Raw genomic sequence first — 24,133 nt, 5'->3', positions numbered from 1 at the left:
CGTATGATATAGAGGCTGCAAAAATTCATTGCGATATTGATCCAGTACATTATACAAGTAGTGGTAAAGTAAATTAAGGAGCGTCCGTAAAGTTACTACTAGCCTGCGACTCGTCCTGGCACACTGCCCCCACTTGCCGAGCACACATCTTACAGTCGCAATGGTTAACTGTGTTTGGCTCATGACTATGCGAAGAGTCCTGAATACTCACGCCCTCAACGCCAATATTGGCACTGCCCTCCGACAACCCACAGCGCAAACCTGTGCCATCCGTAGACCGTTGCGCAGTCCGGATGTGCGAATCCGATTCTGATCCCTCGATGCTGTGCAATCTGAGCCCATCGACCATCTGGCATGGCGGAAGCGGGCGTATAGGCTTCATGCGTAGGATGTATCCCATCAACGTTTCTTCAGGTGTACCGGAGCCGGCGAAGATGATCGGGCGAACGTGTGAGTCGCTGTGCGTCTCGATTCCAATGAGCCGACGGTGTGTCTTGGGCAGGTTGAGTGTGATACGCGACATCATGGCAACGGTTAATCTGTTAACTTCGGAGTCAAAATGACATGCAGAAAAAGGTACGACGAGATCAGGCCACAAACGTACTGGAGTTCTACCCTGCAGAGTACGAAGGGAATGTGTTGGAATCCAGACTTAAGTGATTATGGGCGGTATGATGCTTACTGTGCGCCAATGTTCTTTAAGCCTGCCGGAGCAACCGCGATCATGATGGTCAGCGTGATGTTGACTGAAAAAATGACCCTAATAGCCTCAATCAAACGACAAAATCCTCTGACGCATGCATGAGATTCGACTTACGCATAGTATAGAATGTTATCTGCGATGAGTGTCCGGGCAATCGTATGCGGATTTTTCGTTGGCTTATACGGTACCGTGCGATAGATGACAAGTCCGATCACCACAGTGTCGTACAGCAAGGGGAGCCAGGCACTTGAGGATGCCATAACACTGCTTTTGAGGAGTTAGAATCGAATGTCAGCGTATTATCTAGAGTGAGCGTTTGATACCTGGTGTCGAAGACCATCGAACATGCTGAGGAACAATTATTCTGGACAGCAACGACTTGGAGGCGCTTGATCACTTACAGTGTACCACTGGCGTATGTCTGACGGCTTGTTACTACCAATCAGAGACAAATTCTACCGAGTGAAGACTCGTGGCTCTGTTACTCACCTACGCCATGTGCGAGCAGGTAAGCTGTGACTACAACCCACACGACGAAGATCAAAGCCACTGAGTAGGTAACCCACATGTACGCCCTGAACAACGCCGATACCCTAAAATAAAACGGGCGTTCACGGCGAATCCATCGGCGGGTTACAGGAAATAATTCAACGGACTTACCGTTTTAGCATCATAAGCCCCGCTATTTGAATACCAATTGCAACCATTGCGCCCTGGTATCTGATGTAATGTTCACATCTGTGCAAGGATCAGCCCATGATACAACCGACCCAGATATAATACCGACTCCTGAAGACGCCTGGAGTCAATGACGGGCAATGTAAGTGGTGTGCACAGGAAGCTTACCTTACGCGTCCACGATGAGTCAAGGAATGCTATTCATGGGTTGTGGGTTTTCCATTTTCTCTGAGGCAGGATGAAGAGTCTTACCAACAAGAAAAATGATAAAACCCAAGGGCGTGAGGTAACGGTTCTGGCCGAAGGAGGGTTCAAGTCTTTGATTTAAGCGGAGACTGACACAGAGCTCTTACGAGGAGAAATAGGATGGACACTGACGTGTCTGGTCAGTAACATTGCACATAGATGCGCGAGAGATACGCACTCAGGTTTTTGGGTCGACGCCAGATGATTTCGACCTGCTCAAAGGTGCGACCACCGGATCAACATACGCAACCGAAAGACTCACGCATATGCGCACCTCGTCACCAAATGTTATGACGTGGTCCCAGACTAGAACTGTAAACCCAGCAAATCCAACGTACTTCGCGCATATAGTGAGCATGCTTCTTATTGAGGAAAATCCGGTATATTCTCACAATCGTAGCCAGCCTATAGAAGTGGGATCAACCAAGCGTCAGAGTGAAAGGTTGATTGACCCACGAGTCACGCTTGTCCTGAAGCTCGGATAGGTACTGCTCGCCAGAGGCAGTGCGGCTCGCGAGAAACATCTTCGGTTCACGAACAGAGATGCATGAGGCGAAAAAAAGACGGTCCAAGGCGGGCGGTCACTGCGGAGACCGTATATAATAAGGCTCTTGATGGGCAGGGTCGGCGTACTGGACCCGTTGGGTAGACCCCATACAATGGCGGTGATCAGACCAATCACAAGCGACTACCCCGGGTAGAGATGGTGGTTTGCGTGCAAAGAGATGCTATGCCGTTTTGTACGATCTGCGATGTTCGCGGGACAGCCTCGTATGGAGAACTGAGTTGGATGTACTAATTGAGGGTGAAGTGGGGCGCCCAACGTGACGTCGCGATGATCATTTAGGCAGGTTTGTTGGGCAGCCTGTTGAGCCGGTCGATAACGGCTTGTCTTGTGCTCGACTGTGACAGCGAACACGCGTTTTCGTTTCTATTGGGTCAGGAGACTGTATTGATCTACCCGACTCCGTTCCAGAAGCCGGAAAGCACGCAAAGTCCGGATGGTGATGGGGAGGAGGCTCTGAACTAGCATAGTCCGCCGAGAACTCCGACTTCAATATGCTTCCGCTGGATGCTCTTAGTGGAGGTTGATGCCGGTGTTTGAAAAAGTGATATTTGGATCAAAGATGCAGCTAGTCTAAGTGGCTATGGGTCTAAGACTCGCCGACACCGAGATGACGAGATCCAGCGTCTAGATCCAGCGTTTATCAAGGTCTGGCTGAAGCGGACTCGCCTCATGGTCAGAGCTGGTGCAACAGGCCAACAAGGACCCACTTTCTGTCACCCCTATAATCACCTGATACTCATATCGAAAAATAGACTTTCAAAGGGGGTTGCGAGGGGCGGCGAGATTGAATATTGAGATGGGACAAAGGTGTTGCTGAAACTGGCGCATGGGTCTTCGGTATCATCCGAAGCCACCAAACTCCGACGTTGACGAGGTTCTTCTATCATATATCATATATCATGACATGGACTGGACACGAGCCAAACCCAATTTTACCAAGGGTCCTCGTTTCCCGAGACTGCCCATTCGTCCTTGACCACAGCACCACCTCATTCATATCGCTATCATGGCATCCTAGATGATCTCTGATAATTTTCACAGCTAAAAAGACATCATAGTAAACCCTGGGGCCTCAAGTGTACACACAAATCGCTGAGAAACTGCCAATGCCGCAATGAATTCATAGCCGCTCTGTATTCTTCTTTTGGTTTAGCTCTAGCTTTCATTGAGCCCGGGTTCTTGAGTTCTATGCCTTGTCGATGTCATTCCGTGCTGTGGAAGTAGCCGGACGCCAGTAACGTCAACTTGAGTTAGATCTGCCAACTGGCGTCCGATAATCTATACTTGGCTGGTGTCTTATATATTCGTAGACATCCTCCGAACAGTTAAATCGTCATAGTGTCGTGAATGTCACTTCCTATGGTATCGAGCCTCGCGGCGCACAAGGCATAGACGAGAACGGAGAAAGCTCCACGAGGCGGTGCTCCGGGAGTTTGGTGTAGCGCACGCTTTACTCCCCCTTTTCAAAGGCCGAAATGCAGGGACCTGGTGTGTGACCGCAGTCGTCTCCCGATACCGAAGTTCGGAGACGACGAGACTAGACCAGTCTCGCCCTCCTACACCCCTGCAGGCAAGCTTTGTGACCCTCTCCTTCTATCTCTATCCTGCTCATACGCATTCGAAGGCCTCGTGGGCAGATCATGCAGCTCAGTCGCCACCGCCGAGTTGTGCCCCTGCCCCGTACGTGTGGGCACGCTAGAGGCGCCGAATCGGATGGGCGGGAGCACCGTTGACGCATCCTGCCACCGCGAGGGTTGTCCTCGCGAGCTCCATCCCGCTAGTCGGCGGTGTTCCTTGGGCAGGTTGAGGGTGATGCGCGACATCATCGTTACTGTGAGGTGGAGCTGCAGCCTAGAGGGGGTGTCAGCACTTGGTTGTGAGAGAGTACGGAGAAACTCACTGCCCGAAAATATTCTTGATCCCGGGAGGCGCTTTCATAATGCATATAGCACTCGTGACGTTGATCGCGAAAACGACGCTGAGAGCGAAAGTACTCAGCTCCGTTTTTCCTGGAAAGAGCAAGCCATTGGATAGGTTTGGACGCACAGGTAATACATCAATCCGTCAACCGCGAGCGTGCGCGCGATAGTGCTTGCGTCTCGGTGCGGCCCGAACGGAAGTGTCCTGGCAAGTATAAATCCGACAACGAACGTGTCGAACGACACGATGATCCAGAGACTCGCTGAGCCTGAGCCACTGTCGTCCACGGAAGAAGGTTGGAAGTTACATAAGTAGTCATTCGCAGAAGAAGGAAAGATGCTCACGAAGGCCAGTCGCGATTGATTTCTGTACAAGCTACATCGTGTCAATCACCTAGAACATATCCACGAAAGAACGCGAGACGCACAATGAACCACCGGTGAATGCGGAACCGCTAAAGACACGAGGTAAACTTTAATGAAAAGCAAACCGCTCAAAACGTTGAAGAGCCTACGATAGCCTTGCGACGCTCTCAACCCAGTGAGGCAAAACCACACGAAGAGGAGCACTCCAGCGAACCATACAACGGACATCTTGTCATGATACAGTGCAGAAAGACTGCCATGAAATCGATGAGATTTATTCTACGGAAGCACTGGAATGAAGCAGGAATAACGCACCGTTTGAGCAACATCAGCCCTGCCACGAACACGCCTAGCGAGACTATGCACCCTTCGTACTTCACGAATTGCTCACATCTACCCGCGATATGTCAATGAAACCTGACGCCATTATTCGAGAGTCAAGGGCTGACTGACTGTTGATGTGTGAAACCTGGAGATAGGTACGCTAAATCCCGTCCAGTATCAGCATAAGCACAAAAACAGGTAGCAGTAAAAGTTGGTTGGTTTACCCACCATACATCGTTATCATGAATCCCAGTGGCACAACATAGCGATTCTTGGCGAGGAATGAGACACAAGGGATTTTGAGTTAAAATGCCGGCTTACAATCAGGAACAGGAATGTCACTATCTCATCGCTGTGAACTCCGGTTCCATCAACAGTGTATGGCCACTCACTCGTAGTTTTTCGTTGCCTCCAGACTATCTGGACCTGGGTCGAGGATCATACCGTCAATGACGATATCACTAGGACGGAAGCAGACCACGCACTTCGTCGCCGAACGTTATAATCTGGTCCCATACCATTATCGTATATCCCATGAATGCGACGCACTGTACCTCCAGCGTCAGCTTTCTCGAGCACTATAAAGGGAAGTAGAGAAGCGCACCAAGAACGCGAAGCTTCACTCCCGAAACGATTGCCTCAGCTCCCTGAAAGTGCGAGAAGAAGAAACAAGCAAAACTCACGAATCTCTTATCTCCTCTACCATCTCCTCATACGTATACGTCGCCGCAGCTCCATCGAGTCGATCATGAAACCCGCTGTGATCTCGAAAATGGAGCATCGTATCCCAAGTCTAAGGCAATTGACCTAGTGCAAGAGAAGAGAAGGAGAGAAAAAAGAGCGGGAAACCCCACGCAGCGCAAGGCATGGTGCGCAGGGTGCGCAACCTACTAATATCACTGCAGAGGCGAACGACATCTGTGCGCCCCTGAGCCTGAGACAGCCTGCCAAGACAGGTCTGGGGTGTTCGCATAGCCTCGGGAGGCGGCACATAAGCGGAGTCTCGTAGGGTCTGGTGCTGATTGGCGTTCAGAGCGGCTCGCCGCCGGTGATCGAATCGATATCGATGCAATAAACAATCAGCGTTTATTTGATTCCGCGGAGGTACTTACAAGGCTCGGAGTGAGTGATCTCGAGAACCCGAGAGTTAAGGACGATGTAGGACTGCAGAAGCTCGATAGCTTCGATAGCCTCGAGAAACTAGGAGGTGTGCATACTCCCGAGTCAGAGACCCGCTTTAAAACTATGCCCAGAGTGCCCGAGAAAAGGTGGGTCGCGATGACAGAACGGATGCAACATTGAAATGTTCTCAGAAAACGCCATCAGCCACCACGCCCACGTGGACACGTCAATGTCACCGGCTGTCCGAAACCATATATTAATCGGTTTAGCAGGGCTTAGCCAAGTCCCTGGGCGGCTGTCAGCGTCCTGTGAAGCCAAAAGTTTTCTTGCTGTGCGAGCAGTCCGGACGAGGCTGCCAAATTGCGATTTCGCCGTAAGGTGTGGACCCATCATTTGACTACTGTTGTTCCTCCGAAGACCACCGCCGATAGATTCTTCCGGTTATACCACAGCTTGCTGGCAAGCAGCGCGACTGACGAATTTAAGTGTCAGGGAATGCGTAGGCTCAATGTCTTTGTTGTTCCACGGGTGGCAAGGAAGATTTAGAATTGATAGCTAACCGTTATCTCCGATCATCGTATTGTTCAGTCTTGTTTTGATCTCAAAGAAAGAGGGCTAAATTCTGTTTGATAAGAGTCGGTTCGTGTTTGTGTTTGAACATCAAAACAACGTACACACAGTTGAAGAATCATAGGATACCTTCGACATACACCAGCATCACCTCATCTCACCCAAACAGATATTCATAAAACGACATCTCCCCCTTGGCTTTCTTCTCCTTGCCGCCGTCGCCGCCCACCTTCTGCTGCCCAGACGCACGCCTGCGGCCCCGCCTCATAGGCGAGCGCGACGGTGACGACCCCGACGTCGTCCTCCTACCATCCCACGTGCGCGCGCGAAGATAACGCAGCGGGCGCGGCGTCCGATCCGCACTCTCGTCGACATCGCTAATGACGGAGAGCGACGCGATACTCTGCACCAAATCCTCGCCTTCACCGTCGGGATCGCCGTCCACACCCGAATCCAGCGCCTCGAGGTCTTCTTCTCCGATGATCGACCATTCCGCGGGCGACAATGGGCGCTCCGAGGGCGGCCCGGGCGCGGGAGATGCTCCCCGCGAGAGCGAGGCGTCCGACTGAGATTCGGCGATGTCGGAGAGCGCTCCGTCGACGTGAGCAGAGTGGGCGTCTGAGTGAAGCTCGGGCTCAGACTCAGAAGTCTCAGCTGCGCTCGAGAGGTCCGTTGTAGGTGGAGTGTCGAGTGCGCCCGCGCTGGCTATGGGTGCGGCGGGTCCGCCGGTCCGAGAGGAGTCGGGCCGGAGGATGTATGTGAGGCGCGTACCGTCAACGTCTTTGCCTAGGCGGTACGCGCTCGGTAATCAGAAGACAATGACAGGAAAGAAGGAACACAAAACCATACTGAACGAAACAGCGTTATAATACCGTGCACAGCAATGCACCACATAGCGCGCGAACCCGCCTGTGTCACCCTCGACAGACCAGACGAGCTGCCACGGTGTCCTCAGCACCTCCCTGACCCCTTCTCTTCCCGCGATCGGCTCCCCGGGTAACTTGAGCACCTGTGCGTCGGGGGCATCGGGAGCAAGCCACGTCTCGCCGCGTAGCCATCGTACGAGTTCGTCCTCCACGTCGTGCACCAGTGGACCGGCACGCGAGCCAGCACGACGGAGTTCGCGACGCATGCCCTTTAGGCTAAGAGAGAATTGACCTGCAGTGGACGATGCAGAGTTGGGTGTGACTGGGATCGCCGATGGTGCGGAAGCACTGCGGGAGAGGTATGGTGGAAGCGGGACAGGAAACGTCGAGCGTGCCGAGGGCGGAGGGAGCGCATAGTCAGACTTGGTGGCATGCACAATGTGTGGGTTATGTATAAAGCGTGCTATATGGGCCAGGTCAACGATGATTGAATGAGATTGGGTGCAGATGGCTGGGAGGACGGACCATTGTCTCGCCTCCTGATCCACCGTTTGCCCTCGTGGTCCTCGCGCTGCTTCTTTCGCTGTGGTACTGCTGGTGTGGTTACGCTTGTTCTCAGATGAGCGTATCGACTTGGAAGCCCGGAATTGCGCAAGATAGCGGGGAAGGACAGAGGGACGGGACCGTTATCAGCCGCAGTCTGACTGGGCAATTGAGCCGAGGCGGGTGCATCGGTCGAAGCGCTGAGTTCGGGGTCGGTGGCCGATTCAAAGAGGTTTGTTGTCGTCGTTGCCGCCACCATTGCAGGGATGTCCGCCATGGTGCACGCTCGATGGACGCTGTTGCTGATGTCAATGTGGAGGAAAGCAAGGAGCTGGCATCTCGGTTATAAACGTGCGCCCTCCTATCTCGGCCCCGGTCGGGAGTCGCTGCTTTTAGTAGGCGCCGGTGGTCAACATCATTACAGGCGTTGACACACGTTGACAAGTGTTGACTTCATCACATCTTCCCTCTTCCACATCTTAGTGTACTCCTCTTACCCGAACCTCTAGCTTATTCGACATACGCGTACTAGATAGTAGACGTCGTTCTTGTCACTTTGGCCTGAGGATCGGATAGAGGGGTGAACTTACCCTCTACAACAAACCATGCTTTGATTGGTGAGGGTATCGCCCGAGTGTGGATTGGTCGCACATTCGATCTCAAGGTTCCAGGGAGGCCGAGGCGGAAGTGGAGCAAGAAAAGTCAGGATCGCCTCGGTTATGAACGTGCCCTTCATTCGTAGGCGCCATCCCACTGTCACTTTGAGTAACACCTGAATGGCCTAACGGGAGAGGTTTCCGAAACCTGTCACACGCGTTCAGTGTGAGAGGTTTCCGAAACCTCTTTTTAACCTTAAGCGAGCATATTCTGATGCACACTCTCGGGCGGTGTTAGTCGGCGGCAATGTGTCCTTATTTGTATGGTCTCCCCTCCTTCCTCCCCAAGTCCATTCGATTAGATTAGATACGCTGTAAGGCACCGATAAATAAGATAACGTCTGATAACGTGTCGTCATCGCTCCCGTCCCGACGCGATTCCCGCCCTCCCGCCCTCCCGCTCCCTTCCGCCGCGGTTGCCACGTGGATGGCTGTGCCCCGATCGCTAGCCGCTCCTCCGCTCGGTTCCCCCGGCTCGGACCGGCGGCTGTCCTTCGGCAAGCCCCGTCCCTCCCTCCCATTCTCCCTCCCACTGTCGATGCCGCCCACGACGTCGTCGACGTCCAGCGCGTGGCAGAAAGCTATGTAAAACGGTAGGCATTCATATTACCTATGGGACACGTTGCTGACATATGATTTGGTAAAGGCCACGAGGCACGTTCCGACTGCACCCGACTCCTGCCTTCCCCCACGCCCAACTCCCTCGCCTTCACTGTTACCGTCTCCCCCACGCCGCATGTCTGTCAAACGCAGCTACAATCGCAAGGTCAAGACCATCCGCTTAGAAGGTGGAGCCAACAACGCAGGAGTAGGAGAAGCGCGTCAGGGTATACAGGCAGCGGGGTTGACTTCTACGAAGAGGACAAGAGCGGAGGTGGAGGAGGCGGCTGCAGAAGGTCGGGCTGCTCGTCAGAACGCTCTTGATGGTACGTCCTCACCTTATGTCAATGCACTGACCTCATGGCCTCTTAGTTCTACCATCCGAGTCCCGCGCATTCCATAACGACATAGCGCTAGAGAGTGGTGCGGTCCCCGACGATGGGTTCTCTAACCATGAAGACACCGCCATGGCCTATCAAGAGGATATCGTGGAGATGCCGGACGATGAAGACGACGGGCAGGTTCATAGCTACGCGGATGGAGAGTATGACGAAGGGATCCGGGCGGCCCTCGAGTCGTCTTACACCTCGTATGAACATTTCTCTTTTTTTTTTTTTCCTTTTCACTGACAATTCTCACAGTGGCCGAGGTGACACGCTCATCACTGGGCGAGTTCGCACTCGCACCATGCGGATTGAACGCGCGGACCACGAGTGGAACAACCAGCACAACGCGCTCGTCGAACAGTACCTTCGATGGCTTTCGGGCCTTCCGGACGCGCCAACGGATACCGACGCCGAGGAACCGGCACCCTATGTCTTCACGATACGTGTCATGTCGATTCAAAGTAAGTCTCTGTCTGCACACGTTCCAACCCTTGCTTATAGTCATACACAGAGTCCGTTTCCATCACAATAGAACAACGCGCAAATGAACTCGCCAACGTCGCGCTCATTCGACAAGGATTCATCGGCTGTACCCCGGAGAGCCCCCAGATTGCTGTCGACCTCCACACGCTGGAGGTGTATCACCGTCTCCGTCGTCGACAGCCCCAGCTTGGTATCCAGCCTTTTGCCCGGATGCTCTGCGACATCAGTAATGTAAGTTTCCCTCCCGCCTTACTCACTTAGCAACTTACTTCTTTCTACAGATTAACTACTCGTCGCACACGCGGGACGCGTTCTCGCAGTCGTTTGACGCCTACCTCCATATTCTCCGAACCATTCATTCTCGCCTTGACTCGGAATTAGGTCGTGATACCCCCAACTGGCGTTCTCTACATAGCTGTCCATGCTGCCATGCCAAAGTACGCTTCTCGCTGCTCTGACTTGGCTTTGCACTAATCTACGATTATCCACAGCTTCCGGATGATCCCCCACTTGTACCTGCTGTCCAGTTCGCCTCCGACGGGAATAATTCGGCTCGAAGAGTCGAGTCGGCGGGTAACGCCGACCCGAGGACATTCACAAGCGACTATTTCATCCCACGCAAAGAGGTTGACGTGTACAAGAATGAAGTCCGTAGGTCTGTACGCGGTCCCCAGGTCCACGCAATGTCAAGTACCGGCGACGACACTGCGGACAACGATGCTGCGGACAACGACAACGAGGGCCAATCCGGGCGCTGCACATCCGACTTTCGTGCGAGTCGCCCAGACGGTCATAAAACCGCACTCGATATCTACGAAACGACGGGAATATTTGCGTCGGCATGTCAGCATGGCATCATCCAGAAGATCTGCGAGATGGTTCGCAGTGGCGAGCTGTGAGTCATGACTTCGCTTTTCATTCCTAAGGCTCACACCCTTCCTAGGGCAAAGTATGGACTGGCAACTGTTGCTCACCTCCTCGATGTACATGGAAACGATGTTGGTCTCGGGCAGGACACGGGCTGCGCTTTCAGTAAAACGGTGGCTTCGAGCCCATTGCTGGGTGACAAGGCACGCGCTCAGAATTTGCAGATATGTGTCAATGCTTTCCATGGATATGCTCACAGTCGTCTATGTCAACTTAGCTTCCATCCCCTTTATCGCCGCGGCGCCGGTCTATCGGATCTCGAGCAGATGGAGCGGGTCTTCTCGGGATCAAATCCCGTTGCCCGCATCGTCCGCTACGCATCTCAGTTCCACTTCATACAGGGTCTGGACCTCCACTTCCAGCAATGGGATGAAGACCGGTACGCAGATCTCAGTAAGTATCTCATTCCCGCTCAAATGTTCTAGCACTAACATTAAACAGCAACCTTCTTGATCAGCAAGTACCGACAGGCAACGGCTATGATCGCCGAGTACGACCCCGTTGTACGGGCCATGTGCAATCGACTATCAATTACAACAGCCGACATTGACAAGTGGCCCGAATTGGAGCGCACGTTCCTGTTGAACTTGAAGGAGGAGCCCGACGAACGGAAGCTGGCAGCCGAGTACGTCAGAGCAATAGAGGCTCGAGAGAGGCTTGGGTAAGTAATTCATTTCATATCGCGATCACTGCGGCTCATAGTGCGTTAGAGAGGAGCTTAGCAAGACCTCGGGCGCATTCAGACTGGCAACCGGCAGCGTTGACTACGACAAAGATGTCAGCGAAACCCTTAAGATCGAGAACAGTCGGCGCGCTACAGCGAACGAGTTCTTCGTACAGAACCGCGCAGTCCACGACCTCGAAACCGCCCTCGGGATCAGCAAAACCTGGTTGCAATCGTCAGATGAATATCAAGCCGCCGCTCGGTACATCAAACATCAAGATTTCTACCGGGCGTCTGATCGCCTTCAGCTTCTCGTCGTGCAGCGGCTTCAGGAACTGGCAAAAACCCACGCTATGGACACAGGTAAGCTGATATCTCCACGCATGCGCCCTCCCTCACAACGGCTGCTAGCGTACAAGATGCGCATGTCCATCAGCAAGGCTGTCGAAAGGCGCTCCACCGCCGTTCGCACAGCCCTCGCCAACTACAACAAGCTGGCCGCGACAATGGACCCTCCCGCCGTCAAGCTGACTTGGCGGGAAATAATTGATTATTCCTTTTCATCTGAGCTCGATATCCTGAAGCACTCGTTTTTTCAGCCGGACGTCCGCGACCAGCCTTGGGCTAAGCCCGTCAACCGAGACATTGCGACCAAGTACTTCAAGACCGTAAGGGCGCGCGAAGAAATTAATAGGCTCAACGTGGAGGCCCGTCGACTTCACGCGTGGATCATCAAGGAGAACACGGATCTGGAGAACCATCGGAAGCGGCTAGAACAAACCAATCCCCTCCTTGCGGTTGCTCTAACTCATCGATACTCCGCGCGTATTCGTATTAATAAGGTACATCTTTCGCGGCTGGTGGTTCTTGAACGCCTGCGAGGGTACACAGGCGCCAGGCTCAGCGACACTGCAGAGAGTGTCTGTGCCCCCTCAGTGGAAACAGCAGCCTCGCAGGATGGTGGTATCTCAGGCATGGAGCCAGATCTTGAGGACGACGAGTTACTAGATAGCATGCATCGTTTATCTACATTTTTTGAGCAACTTGAGTAGTAGTCTTGAATATCATATGTACTTATTTCGTGACAAACATACGTGTATGATATACAAACAGCGAAATGAACGACCAGGATGCATCAAGTGTGCACGTTGTAACAACGCCGAGAGTGATGCACGTGTGATCAGTACTCGATTAGTGCCAATGCGCGCCGGTGATGCTACGATAAAGGACTGTCACGATCTGTTCTGTTATTACCTATTCATCTCGATGTCTCAACCACCCATGAACACTCAGTCCAACGATACAACTCGCTATAGCCATCTTCCCCCGGCTATTCGACAGTGGATACACAACATCGGTAGAACACCCAGTGCAGCAACCATTCGACGCGAGTGTTATCGCCGCCGCGTCGGCATTGGAAGCCAGCCATGCCATCTCAACTCGAACAACCTTCATTCCGATTTCTGCAGCAACGTTAACGATCGAAGAGCGGTGTGGTCAGACTTTGTGCTAGACATGGACGACTTGGTGAGTTTTTGCGTTCCAATTCTAAGTTTCGATTAATCCATAGCCAGGTCGCTTCGGTTTCTCGAGCGACTGACACTATCTTCATTGGTTTTGCAGTTCGCCCGGACTGGGATCTTTCAACGCAGCTCGATGCTCAACGCATCGACGTCAAGACGTTCACCAGCTATCACCACAACTCGAATGCCAACCTTCAAAGGGTCGTCGCCCAGCTCCGAGATACCATCCGCCAAGAGGTAGCATACGAGCACATACGGACTTTCGGCCAGCGACTACATACCGTAACGCCTGGAACTGGGTACGTCGTCATTGATGGGCGTCCTCAGATACCGGATGTTGTCACTGCAGTCCCAGCTCATCCTCTCTCGTCGACCTCCCACACGCAACCACTGCCTATCACAGCACGGTCGACCTCTGCTCCCATCGCTAGCTCCTCCTCCCAACCGGCTCCCTCGTCCTCTCGACCAACGTTGGCCGTTTCCCCACCCTCTGCCTCTCGCACCAAGCCCTCTGCTACCCAACCACCATCCTCTTCAGCCCCAGCCCGCCCGGCCGCTACTCCCTCTACTCAGCGTCAAGTCAACCCTCCTGGTCCTCCTCCTGAGCTCTCTCTGCAGAGTGCTGTCAAGACTTCGGCGAAACCAGCTGCTTCCCGATCAACTCACGCCCCTCGTCCGACATCGCCTGTTACCACCCTTCCATCTTCGATGAAGTCCCACAGCAAGAGATCATCTATTCCTCCGGCCGCCCAGCCACCTGCTCCTTCGACTCCTGCTCCTTCGACTCCCGCTACGTCGCGCACTGTTACGTCGACGACCCTCTCAAGCGTGTCGACTATGGTATCATCAGAGGGCGGCCGATCTCCACGCAGGGTGGTCTCTGTAAAAGAGAGATGCGAGTTTGTCAAAGAGAGGGACTGGGAAACTGGGTATTATTCTTACGACGAGGACGACATTATCACTATCTCCGATGGCACAGCGTCCTTGCCGCCCAACTCGCCCTCGCCATTGCCAGTCAAAATACCCCTTCCCCTCACAAGTTCCTCAAAGAGCAAGGGTAAACGCAAGGCTGAGTCGTCGACTGGGGGTGAAGCTTCATTAGCCCCTATGTCGAAAGTTGATGATCTGTTGGCGGTTTCCAGGGTCGCCCGCTTCGCTTCCGAGCTCGGGCTTGACGACACGGCCAAGGCACGGCTCCGTTCAGCGCTCGCTTTCAAGGATGCCCTGTGGACGCCTCTGTTCATGGAGGCTGGTCTGAATCATAAGGAGGCAAAGGACCTGTACTACAAGATAACGGGCGAGTCGTACTAGCATTGTGAGTACTCTTTCAGTCGAGCTATGCACGGAGGTCTAACTGTGTCGGCACAGTCTCCGGTTCATAATATATCAGAATTTACCTCCCTGACCATTGTACCGTAATCTTCGGCCCGTTTTTTGTCACGCAATATAAGGACGACCCGTCGCTTTTTTTCTTCATTCTTTTGCCTGTCGTCCCTCCTCCGACTCTACCCTACCATGTCTTCCACCATCCAGGCCCGCGCAATCAAGTCTCGCCCCAAGCGCACAGCTGAGCAAATACAGCTGTCCAATAAGTGTACCAAAGACCTCATGGACGACATTGTGAAGCACCGGTCGAGCATTGTTAACGGTGCCAAGGACATTGCCCAGAATCACAAAAGGTAAGCACTTGGTCGCCTTTTCATTACGCGTCAACTCATAGCTTGTTCAATAGGTCGGCGGATTGGGTTCTTACTCAGACGTTTTTGGGTGCGAGCATGGACCCCACCCCCACCAAGCTGAAGCCGAATGGGTGGGCTCACTTCTTGAGCCACTCCTACGAAACACGTGGAGGTGAGAATGCCGTCTATGTCTTTTTTGTAGCCTGTATTGATGTTGCCATATGTTCAGCGAACCATCCCGGCGGCGCAGAAGCCATGACCACCATATCCAAGCAGATATCCGACGAGTGGGCCACCTTCACGAACGAACAGAAGGCCGAGTGGTCGAGGCGTTCACTCGAAGCTCAGCAGAAGGCCCTCGACGAGGCCAAGAGCAAGGGCCAAGACGTCGTCAAGCCCGCGAAACGAGTCAAGGGCAAGCATATCGCGAACACCGTCGAGGCGACCTTTGCCCGGAAGATCGATCCTACCGTATGTATTTCTTTTCATATTTGTATACATGGTCCTTACGTTTACGACACAGCTAGCTGAGGTCAGCCAGGCCACAGGCTGTCACGTCATGTACATCGCTGTCCGCAACAAGCTTACCGACACCTACTCCCCTCGGAACTATGCTTCTGCACGCCTTGATGAGGCGTGCATGATGTTCTTCAAGCTCTCGGCGGAGGAGGTGATGATGCGTCTTGACGCCTACGTTGCAGGTGGACTAGCCCAGCTGGCCACTGTAACCGGGGAGCGGCGTGGCTCTCTCCTGCAGAGGGTAATTCGGGAGCAGGTGCTGTATAAACTTCGTACGTTCTTGTTCCTTCGCTACATAAACTATTACTGATCATCGTGTTTCTAGGTAAGCTTCTCGAAGAACGTGGCGTGCCCGCCGACCAGATGCCGAACACCATGGAATGGGCCCGGTACGACAAGCTCATTGTCTTGAGGTTCGGCGTCGAGCTCGTCGGATATCCAGGTCCTGGAGGCAAAGTCGTCAACCCGAGCGCCATCGAGTCCGTCACCAGGCTCGCCCAGATCGAGATTGCGGTGAGGACTGGCGAGTGCTACTGGCGAGAGCTCTCCGAGGAGGAGTGGGATGCCCTCAGGGCGGCCAGTGAGCAGCAGCTCCTCCTGGGCATTCCGGACGACAGCGCGCCTTCCCAGAAGCGGGCGAAGAAGGCTCATCCCGCCCCATCGCCCCCCGCCGGCATCAACGCTTCCCCGTTGCCATTCTCCGAGAGCTACGTGACGCCGACATCGTCGGCGCCGTCCCTGGCCCCGCAAGATTCATCTTTGCCCTCGCCGATGTTTCCCTCTTCCATGGCCTCTCCGTTTGGCATGCAGTTGTCTGCCGGGTTTGATCAAGAGTTCTCCCCTGTCCATGATCCCTCCTTCCCTAGGATGCCGGCGTCTCAGCAGCTTCATTTCTCCCCTTCCTTGTCGTCGTCGTCCCTCGCGCCCTTGGAGACTGACATCCAAGAGCCCGGTTATTTCATGACTCTCCTTAATAATTAATAATGCTGCATATTATTCACGTCTACTAGTCTTTTGTTAGTACTCTACCTAATGAGAATTAATGGCTTTTGATCACACTGTTGAAGGGGACCTAACCTTAAGTAAAAGAACTAGTATTGTATAAGTGTTCCACTCAAAGGCGGGACTTAGCAAAATTTTCGCAAATAAATCACGTGCCGGTTGCCAAGTCGTTTCCCATCACCGGCACGCATTCGGCACCGTAATAACTCCGATCATTGTTCCTGGACATGTCAGCAACGTCAGCAATGCGCGGCACTTTGCTTACTCCGACAAGGCAATGAAAGCTTCATTTTTATAAAAGTAATCTATTGGACTTAAGTTTAGCCTTCTTTCATTCAAGAAGGATGCCGCGCCATCTAATGGGTCGGCGGAGGTCAGTCGTTGGCTCCAGCTTACTCAACACCTGAATGGCCTAACGGGAGAGGTTTCCGAAACCTGTCACACGCGTTCAGTGTGAGAGGTTTCCGAAACCTCTTTTTAACCTTAAGCGAGCATATTCTGATGCACACTCTCGGGCGGTGTTAGTCGGCGGCAATGTGTCCTTATTTGTATGGTCTCCCCTCCTTCCTCCCCAAGTCCATTCGATTAGATTAGATACGCTGTAAGGCACCGATAAATAAGATAACGTCTGATAACGTGTCGTCATCGCTCCCGTCCCGACGCGATTCCCGCCCTCCCGCCCTCCCGCTCCCTTCCGCCGCGGTTGCCACGTGGATGGCTGTGCCCCGATCGCTAGCCGCTCCTCCGCTCGGTTCCCCCGGCTCGGACCGGCGGCTGTCCTTCGGCAAGCCCCGTCCCTCCCTCCCATTCTCCCTCCCACTGTCGATGCCGCCCACGACGTCGTCGACGTCCAGCGCGTGGCAGAAAACAACTATATGCTATATAAGTGACATGATATCCCCTTTTGTATAACCTTTAACTTCCTGTGCGTAGGCAAGTATATCTACACAATGTTAGTGGTTTTAGCACCGCCGGGGACGCCAACGAGGAGTATCACGATGAAGGTTTATGAAGGGCGCGCGCCGAGGTTCCCTCTCGTAGAGTTTCTGTGCTTAGGGTCCCATCACCTTTATATTTCTTTCGACACAAAACACACACACAGAGCCTTCTGGAACAGATGGAACAGGTGGGCCATCATCTCGTTTGAGGCAGGACCCATGGATTCAAGTGTACTTTCTGTTCTGTAGAGTTGTCGAGATATAGGGTCGTAAACGCTTCTTTACAGTGTGGTGCAACACATAAGTTCCATGGAATTACAGCGGCCAATGAGTATCGTTCTGGAACTCGGGTAATTCAAATGCCCTAAACATGATTGGGAGAATATATTTGTAGATTTCTGAGACGATATCCCGCGGAACACCATCATGTCAGTGCACATGAAGACTTGGCTACGCAGTACTCAACAGTTACTACCTAAACATGTACATGCTTCGAACATCCATTTCGACGAAGTGATCGTCAATAGGTTGCGCCCGCAGCTTTTGGACACTTCTTGCTTTAGCCGAAATGAATCTCGTGTGATATATGATGAGAGTTGAATGTTGATCTTTCGCATGCTGTTCAGGGTTAAAGAAACAGAGAGAGCATCTGTGACGATACCCTCGAGAAACGTGGATGTAGACTAAATGACCCTACGTGTTACTATGAGGTAGCCAATATGCAAAAAGGCTTTTCGAGACATTGTCCGATGTTGCACATTAGACATATAAATTTGGAATTAGGGGCAGCATAGGGTCGAGCTTCGCGGGAGAACTCTACGTTAAATCGGTGGGTCCATGTCCTCAAAATGGATCTTCGTTCAACTACTTAGTCGAAGCTCGACCTAAGTCGCAAGGGGATTATGCTCCGAGTCCTCATGGAGAAAACCCTGTGAGCCAACCGCATGGTAAACTCATGGAATTTTCCCAGTCGGATGGACGGAGATAGGCACGATCAAAATAAATTAGACTTACAATGGCAATGTCCAAACCACATGCCGAATAACCCGAGCCAGACAGAGAGAGAAAGAAGATCTGAATTTCCGTACCGCTATGACAAAAGTGAACTGCTAAGACGCAGTCGCGGCGCCCTGGCTCGTGTACGTAGAAGTAAGGTAAATTGGGTGATGTACAAATTAAAATCGTAGAAGCTTTTCGAGTCAGATGGAAACACAGGTCACCAGAATGAAGGCGTGGTCTAGTTCATGGCTGAAGCGCTGTAGATTGGAATCTAGGACGACAATTCGATAGATGCCACATTAAATCGCCTAGCAAACTGTGAGCGGGCTAAATATTGGGAAAGGGCATGCCCAGCTCACCTCAACATTGATGCCGATGGACTCGCTATTGGTTCGTGGGGTAGATCCTTTTCTGAGGCTATCATTGCAATTGCATGGGAAGTAAGTCAGAGAACAGGGTATGTAAGCGAATCTATGCTAGGTGATCAGTGGCTCCCATGAGAGCCACTGAGAAACAAGCTCCGAGGAGCAACTATAATAGGGGCCGTCGCAGTGTCATCTAAAGCTGTAAATGTAGAAGCATCATCTGTGACTCGGAGGAAAGATAGCAACGTTCCGTTCGTATTCTGGCAATGCACGAGAGAAGACAGAAAAAAGGAAGGACGTACGTAAGAAGGGCACATATTCGTGGGGTAGATAACGCCTGTTTTCGGAATGACGGTCACCTGGTTTCTTTTTGTTGGCTCGCGCTCGCGTTGCCTAATTTCAGTGATCCTGAAACACAAGGAAACACACCGCGACGGGTGGGAGAAACTAACCTAGAAAAATGTCATTTTACCTCCGCTAAGTCAGATGGGCGCCTTCGAGCCAAATACAAATACTTGGAAGGCGGACCGAGGCTGTTTGCTTGGTATATCCATGCACGATGCGAGTCGGATTACTTATGGCAGTGTACAGCCGAGTCGAAGCAGTTCCAAAGGCCACCGGAACTCGGACCTTGCCTAGCTTGTGATTGCTTTTGGTGTGGTCCTAATACGATCAGAAGCACATAAACTACACCCAGTGTATAAATGTTTCAGGTACCAGACACGAGACTCTACCGGTGAAACTTCCCTTGGTAAAGGTATCGATCAGTCGATCATGTCGATGTCTTGACTACAAAGTTGGACACAGCATCAGGATAGTCGTCTGGGCCGGTGATACGGGATGCATCGACGGCTCAAACATTATCCACGAGGTGCACTAACATGTTTCCTCCATCTATAGGAGATCTGGTTTGCAAGGCAACCTTAGGTTCCTCTGACCACATTTGCAGCTCCGAAGGATGTTCTTTTAAGGCTTGAATCATGCAAAGGGTTCATTGTAAGTAATACGAGGAACACCAAAGTAGTAACACCCTTCAATGTGGAATATTCGAATGGAAGGCGAATTGGTGCGCGTGACCCCGTACTGCGTGCAGCACGACAAAAGGTCAAGGGAAAGAAGCCTTCTGTACCATGTGTATTAATTAAGGGCCAAGTAGACATCTATGAATACCTCTACTTACTCTCATTGCACGGCATCTAACTCTGAGTTTTGTCGACGTATTGGCATTAATGCTATCGCACCGAGCGCACGCAGGAAACTGTAACTTACGCGAGTTTTCCTATGTCGTAAAATTGGTCGGGTGCGGTACAAGACTAGCCGCCTCAACTACGCATTTAAGAAACGAACGATGGTACATTCATCTCAGAGCATATGGTAAATCTGTCTCACAATCCTACTGTATCTCGAACACCATGGCTCCATCTTTCTCCTATGCCACCGACTTTCCGCATGATACAATCTTCGGTTTATCATCTGGTAACGCAAAGCTCGCTTCTGCGTATTCGCTCTTGAGACAAGCCGATGTGCTTACCGGCAATCGATTGGCTCACCCTGGCATTGAAGGACTTCGAGCTACGCTCATTCAGTAAGTGCACTTGCATGACATGCTACTTACTGCGCCAAGAATAGTTGTGAGCCCTGAACATTACTATTTCACGCAGACTTCAAGAGTCCCATGCGGTGCTACGCCAGCGTGTTACGGGATGGTACTTCCTCTCGTCGCTATGGTATGCCAATGATGCGGTGATTGTAGAGCATGTCGAGAAGTGCTGGGAGCTTTATGTGCGAGCATCGGTAAGCATAGCTTACATCAATGTCAAAACATTCACTGAGCAAAGATTATTGTTATGTCAGTCGTACGCCAATGTCATCGCGGACACCAGAGAACAAGGACACAAGCAAGGGCCAGGGAATGCACGTCACTGTGGCGGTGTACCTAGGAGCACGCAGAACGTTCCCTCTGACCATCCTGCCGGATCCCGGGTCATGAACATTGGCGGGATCTCTAGCACTAGCTTCGGATTGGCATTAAATATCCAATGCGGAAACGAGTCGTACGGACCCAGTGAGTTCGAGGACATAATTCGTATCCCATTGGTGGTGGTTGATGAGACATGCGAGCAGCCTCCCAGACGATGCCCTAGACGGGTGCCTCGCTTCCGGATCCATGAGGGCAAGATGTGACGGAGACGTGACAACTATAGTGAAGCATACGAGTAGCAGTAGATATAATAGAGCCTGAATCAATGGCAATGTAGATGATGCGTCACCAAAGGCTCAAGCCATTTCTACCACATACGAAAGTATCAAATAGAAAGTATCTCGGAAGGTAGAAACCATGATACCGAGGATTAGCCGCTGCCTTTACCTCTCGCACCAATTACTCCTGCCGCTCTCGCGCCTCTCGCTGCCATAAGGCGATGACCCTGTCAACGATAGCCTCCGCACTAATCACGAAACTATGCCACTGGTCACCGCCATTACTCTCGCGGCCATCGGACGACGCGTGCCCGGTCTTCATGAGCCCGTTATGAGATGGAGTGATAGCGAGGAACTGTATGTACGAGTGATGTCCACGGTTGTTGCGCTCGCGAACGTCTGGACTGCTGATCTATCCTGCCAAACACCCTAGGGAAGTTGTCGGCGAGTCAAATAGACTCATTGTTTCAATACGTTGGCCCATAGCTCGCAAGGGAACACCGTTACGCACTCGTCTTAGCTGGGACCGGGTGTGGCTAGTATACATAGATTCTAAGGATCGACATCCCTCATATCGCTTGTTTCGTGCTCGATCATGAGTGACCATATATAGACGTTCGACGGGAGCGTTGTGATGCTAGCAGATTCACGAAGCGATGCAATAGCCTGAGAGGTGACGTAGATTCGGACAGAGGGAATGGATCGAGCTCAATCTTCGCGTAAGATAAGAGGACTTCCCATCCGTGAGGGGTCCGGTCATCGGTGCCAGTTGAAAAATCTGTTGTGTATCAATGAAGCGAATTCAAAGCGGAATTTGTATAGGAGAGTACCACAGAGCTAATGTGCGGGACACTCCCGGTGCGATAGGCATCAAGTCTTGAGAAAGGACTTGAAGAAGGTTGTCAAAGGGGATATCGTAGTAAAGAGCATCCAGACCGGGATCCTTGAGTGTCATACAGACGCTCGCTGCGGCTCGCAAGGCGGGAAAGACTCTGTTTGTCAGTATGAAGGTAATCAACTATGACGTCTAGAATGTCTGATATATGCAGACATGGATGCATGTTGGTTTCAGCGATGGCTTGTCTGCGCTCGAGCTGTGGGCCTGTGTCCGCGCAAGATGCGGGAAACACTGGGGCCATTAGTCAATGTTTCCGTGGAAAACTTGCCAAAAACACATAAAATGTTTTGCTTAACGTTTCAAATTGGGAAGGTTACCTACCACATTAAGAAGGTGTACCAGAAAGTGTACCAGAAACATTTTGAATATTTTCTCTTGTAAAAACATGGTACATTCACGTGACTCGACGCGCCGCAAAACTTTCCGACGGTTTCCCGATCGCGATGAACGTGTCTTGGGTGAAACCGCCCAGTCAGCAGCAGCATTGCTTGCCTCGTTACGCTGCATGCGGTACATATATGTAGTAATTCATGCGTTTACTTGTAAACTGACAAACCCGCGAAGCACGTTTGGTTGCCATCTTCGAGCCAGCTCAGACGGCGTACCTGAGAATAACTTGAAGCACTATATTATCCTACTTGTAGCGGCTCTTTATACAGCTCAGAACCCAAATTACTGGAGAGAATTCCAGCGGTTGGAACATCGTCATGGATCAAAGCCTTGTACACAGTCTCCGCGTCCCAAGTGCCTCATTGCTATGCATTGTAGCATCGAATCACGGGCATCGAGGTCCGAGAACTCTCGCGAAATGCAGTTGATTGAAGTGCAGCGTTTTGGTGGAGGACGAAACGGCTGATTAGATGCCGTTTATAGATCTCAGGAATTAACAAACACTTTCATATCGTTGCGCTACCTCATGACAATGCATAAATTCCCAGAAAGTATTTGACCTCCGCCAGATGTTTCTGCAAACTAAACAAGGAGAGTATTAAGCAGATGAAACAGGTGAGTCATCATCTCGTTTGAGGCAGGACTCATCTCATCAAGCTTACTTCCTAATTTATAGAATTGTCTAGATATCTGGTTTGTCAACGGTACGCTATTACGTGGTACAGCAAATAATCTCCATGGACTCACATCGGCCAATAAGGACTGCACTCAATCTTGCGTTCTTCAAATCCCATGAACCTAACCGGGAGAGGGAGAGAGAGTATGTGCATGCGGGTAGGTTTTTACATTGATATCCCGAGGAGTATGAGTATGCGCATGTGCATGAAGACTCGGCTGTGCAGTGATTAACAGTCACGACCTGAACATGTATAGGCTTTGAAACGTCCACTTCAGGTTTGAGGGAATGATCGTCAAGAAGTTAGGCCCACAGCTTTTTGGACACCTCTTGCCTTAGCCGAAATGAATATGGTGTGAGATATGATGAGAACTGGTACTGAACGTTCGCATGCTGTTACAGGATGAAGAAAAAGAGGAAGGATCTGTGATGATAACAAGATGATAACCTCTAGGAACGTGGAAGTGACCAACTCGAGTGTTAATATGAAGTACTAATCAACATGCAGAAAGGCTTTTCGAGACATTGTTCAATGTTACGTAAAACGAAGGCTTCGAGCAAGGCCAAGTAATGCAAGTATAGGGAAGGCAATGACGTTACCTTCGCAATGTGACTTTATGATCCAAGTGATCATTGTTAGACACACGCCAAGTACATGGGACAAATAGCATAGGGCCTGGCTTCTGGAGAAAACTCTACGCTAAATTCAGTGTATCCATGTCCTCAAGGGTGGATCTTTGTTAGGCTATTTAGTTGAGGCTCGATCTAAGTCGCAAATGGATCATTTTGCATGTCCTCGTGGAAGAAACCTGTGAGACAACTGCACAATAAACTCAAGGAACCTTCCCGGTCCAATGGACGGATACCGGCATGGTTTAAAGTCATTAGACTTATAATGGCAATGTCCAAACAGTCCGAATGATCTGAGTCAGACAATAAGAGTGAGAGAATTTCCAGATTGCTATACCGCTACAAACAAAAGTAAACTGTTAACTCGCGGTCGCGGCGCCCTGAATCGCGCATGCAGAAGGTGGGGTAAGGTGGCGTGCTATTTATGACCATAGGAGCTTTCCCCAGCCAGGTGTAGCCACATATCACCAGCATCAAGAGGAGCATGTGCGGTAGTTTGAAGCCGGAACACTGCAGTTTGGGGTGACCATCCGATAGCTAGAGAACATATGCCACATTGAGTTATCTAGCAAACGTGAACGGGCTATTGGGAAAGTGCACGTCGAGCTCGCGTCAAGCTTGATGCTAATGAACTTGCCATTGATTCGAGGGGTAGATACTACCTGTTTTCACTGAGGAATGTCGGGAACCCCAT

At 51.6% G+C, this 24,133-nt stretch overlaps 7 protein-coding genes across 7 annotated transcripts; 4 read left to right on the top strand and 3 right to left on the bottom strand.

The window, feature by feature from the left end:
* Positions 1-16: 16 nt before the first annotated feature.
* Positions 17-2,180, bottom strand: CONPUDRAFT_80922 (uncharacterized protein). The gene is made up of 15 exons (XM_007768305.1): positions 2,084-2,180; positions 2,020-2,032; positions 1,902-1,964; positions 1,806-1,839; positions 1,735-1,754; positions 1,634-1,676; positions 1,550-1,578; positions 1,364-1,443; positions 1,193-1,296; positions 1,105-1,131; positions 1,027-1,051; positions 818-970; positions 683-760; positions 605-616; positions 17-539 (listed from the first exon to the last, which is right to left on the bottom strand). The coding sequence occupies exons 1-15, from the start codon at positions 2,149-2,151 to the stop codon at positions 74-76; spliced, it is 1,215 nt and encodes a 404-aa protein (XP_007766495.1). The 5' UTR covers positions 2,152-2,180; the 3' UTR covers positions 17-73.
* A 1,310-nt stretch (positions 2,181-3,490) lies between these two features.
* CONPUDRAFT_163765 (uncharacterized protein) lies at positions 3,491-6,048 on the bottom strand. The gene is made up of 14 exons (XM_007768480.1): positions 5,488-6,048; positions 5,409-5,421; positions 5,290-5,352; positions 5,197-5,230; positions 5,126-5,145; positions 5,033-5,075; positions 4,934-4,964; positions 4,796-4,873; positions 4,630-4,733; positions 4,543-4,569; positions 4,460-4,490; positions 4,242-4,391; positions 4,096-4,173; positions 3,491-4,046 (listed from the first exon to the last, which is right to left on the bottom strand). The coding sequence occupies exons 1-14, from the start codon at positions 5,583-5,585 to the stop codon at positions 3,752-3,754; spliced, it is 1,065 nt and encodes a 354-aa protein (XP_007766670.1). The 5' UTR covers positions 5,586-6,048; the 3' UTR covers positions 3,491-3,751.
* A 605-nt stretch (positions 6,049-6,653) lies between these two features.
* Positions 6,654-8,164, bottom strand: CONPUDRAFT_52406 (uncharacterized protein; the record flags this gene model as incomplete). The annotated part of the gene is made up of 3 exons (XM_007768147.1): positions 6,654-7,282; positions 7,346-7,825; positions 7,888-8,164. The coding sequence occupies 3 exons, from the start codon at positions 8,162-8,164 to the stop codon at positions 6,654-6,656; spliced, it is 1,386 nt and encodes a 461-aa protein (XP_007766337.1).
* Positions 8,165-10,108: 1,944 nt separating this feature from the next.
* CONPUDRAFT_51967 (uncharacterized protein) lies at positions 10,109-12,673 on the top strand (the record flags this gene model as incomplete). The annotated part of the gene is made up of 8 exons (XM_007768123.1): positions 10,109-10,261; positions 10,312-10,467; positions 10,522-10,685; positions 10,722-10,925; positions 10,974-11,350; positions 11,399-11,618; positions 11,668-11,984; positions 12,033-12,673. Coding segments are annotated over 8 exons (2,232 nt in total), but the record flags the coding sequence as incomplete, so codon positions are not given.
* Positions 12,674-12,887: 214 nt separating this feature from the next.
* On the top strand, positions 12,888-14,455 carry CONPUDRAFT_151729 (uncharacterized protein; the record flags this gene model as incomplete). Its single annotated transcript, XM_007768479.1, has 2 exons — positions 12,888-13,148; positions 13,196-14,455. 2 exons carry the CDS (start codon positions 12,888-12,890, stop codon positions 14,453-14,455), a joined length of 1,521 nt encoding a protein of 506 aa, XP_007766669.1.
* Positions 14,456-14,659: 204 nt separating this feature from the next.
* On the top strand, positions 14,660-16,323 carry CONPUDRAFT_71410 (uncharacterized protein; the record flags this gene model as incomplete). Its single annotated transcript, XM_007768232.1, has 5 exons — positions 14,660-14,823; positions 14,877-14,995; positions 15,053-15,294; positions 15,347-15,614; positions 15,668-16,323. The coding sequence occupies 5 exons, from the start codon at positions 14,660-14,662 to the stop codon at positions 16,321-16,323; spliced, it is 1,449 nt and encodes a 482-aa protein (XP_007766422.1).
* Positions 16,324-20,058: 3,735 nt separating this feature from the next.
* On the top strand, positions 20,059-23,148 carry CONPUDRAFT_71409 (uncharacterized protein; the record flags this gene model as incomplete). Its single annotated transcript, XM_007768231.1, has 11 exons — positions 20,059-20,231; positions 20,308-20,440; positions 20,501-20,711; positions 20,905-20,949; positions 21,064-21,202; positions 21,713-21,843; positions 22,268-22,532; positions 22,682-22,748; positions 22,820-22,837; positions 22,859-22,953; positions 23,088-23,148. 11 exons carry the CDS (start codon positions 20,059-20,061, stop codon positions 23,146-23,148), a joined length of 1,338 nt encoding a protein of 445 aa, XP_007766421.1.
* Positions 23,149-24,133: the final 985 nt, after the last annotated feature.

The sequence above is a fragment of the Coniophora puteana genome, assembly GCF_000271625.1.
Source record: "Coniophora puteana RWD-64-598 SS2 unplaced genomic scaffold CONPUscaffold_4, whole genome shotgun sequence".
NCBI classification, from domain to species: domain Eukaryota; kingdom Fungi; phylum Basidiomycota; class Agaricomycetes; order Boletales; family Coniophoraceae; genus Coniophora; species Coniophora puteana.
Note: the sequence above shows the minus strand (reverse complement) of the source record. Positions and strands in the feature narration are given on the sequence as shown.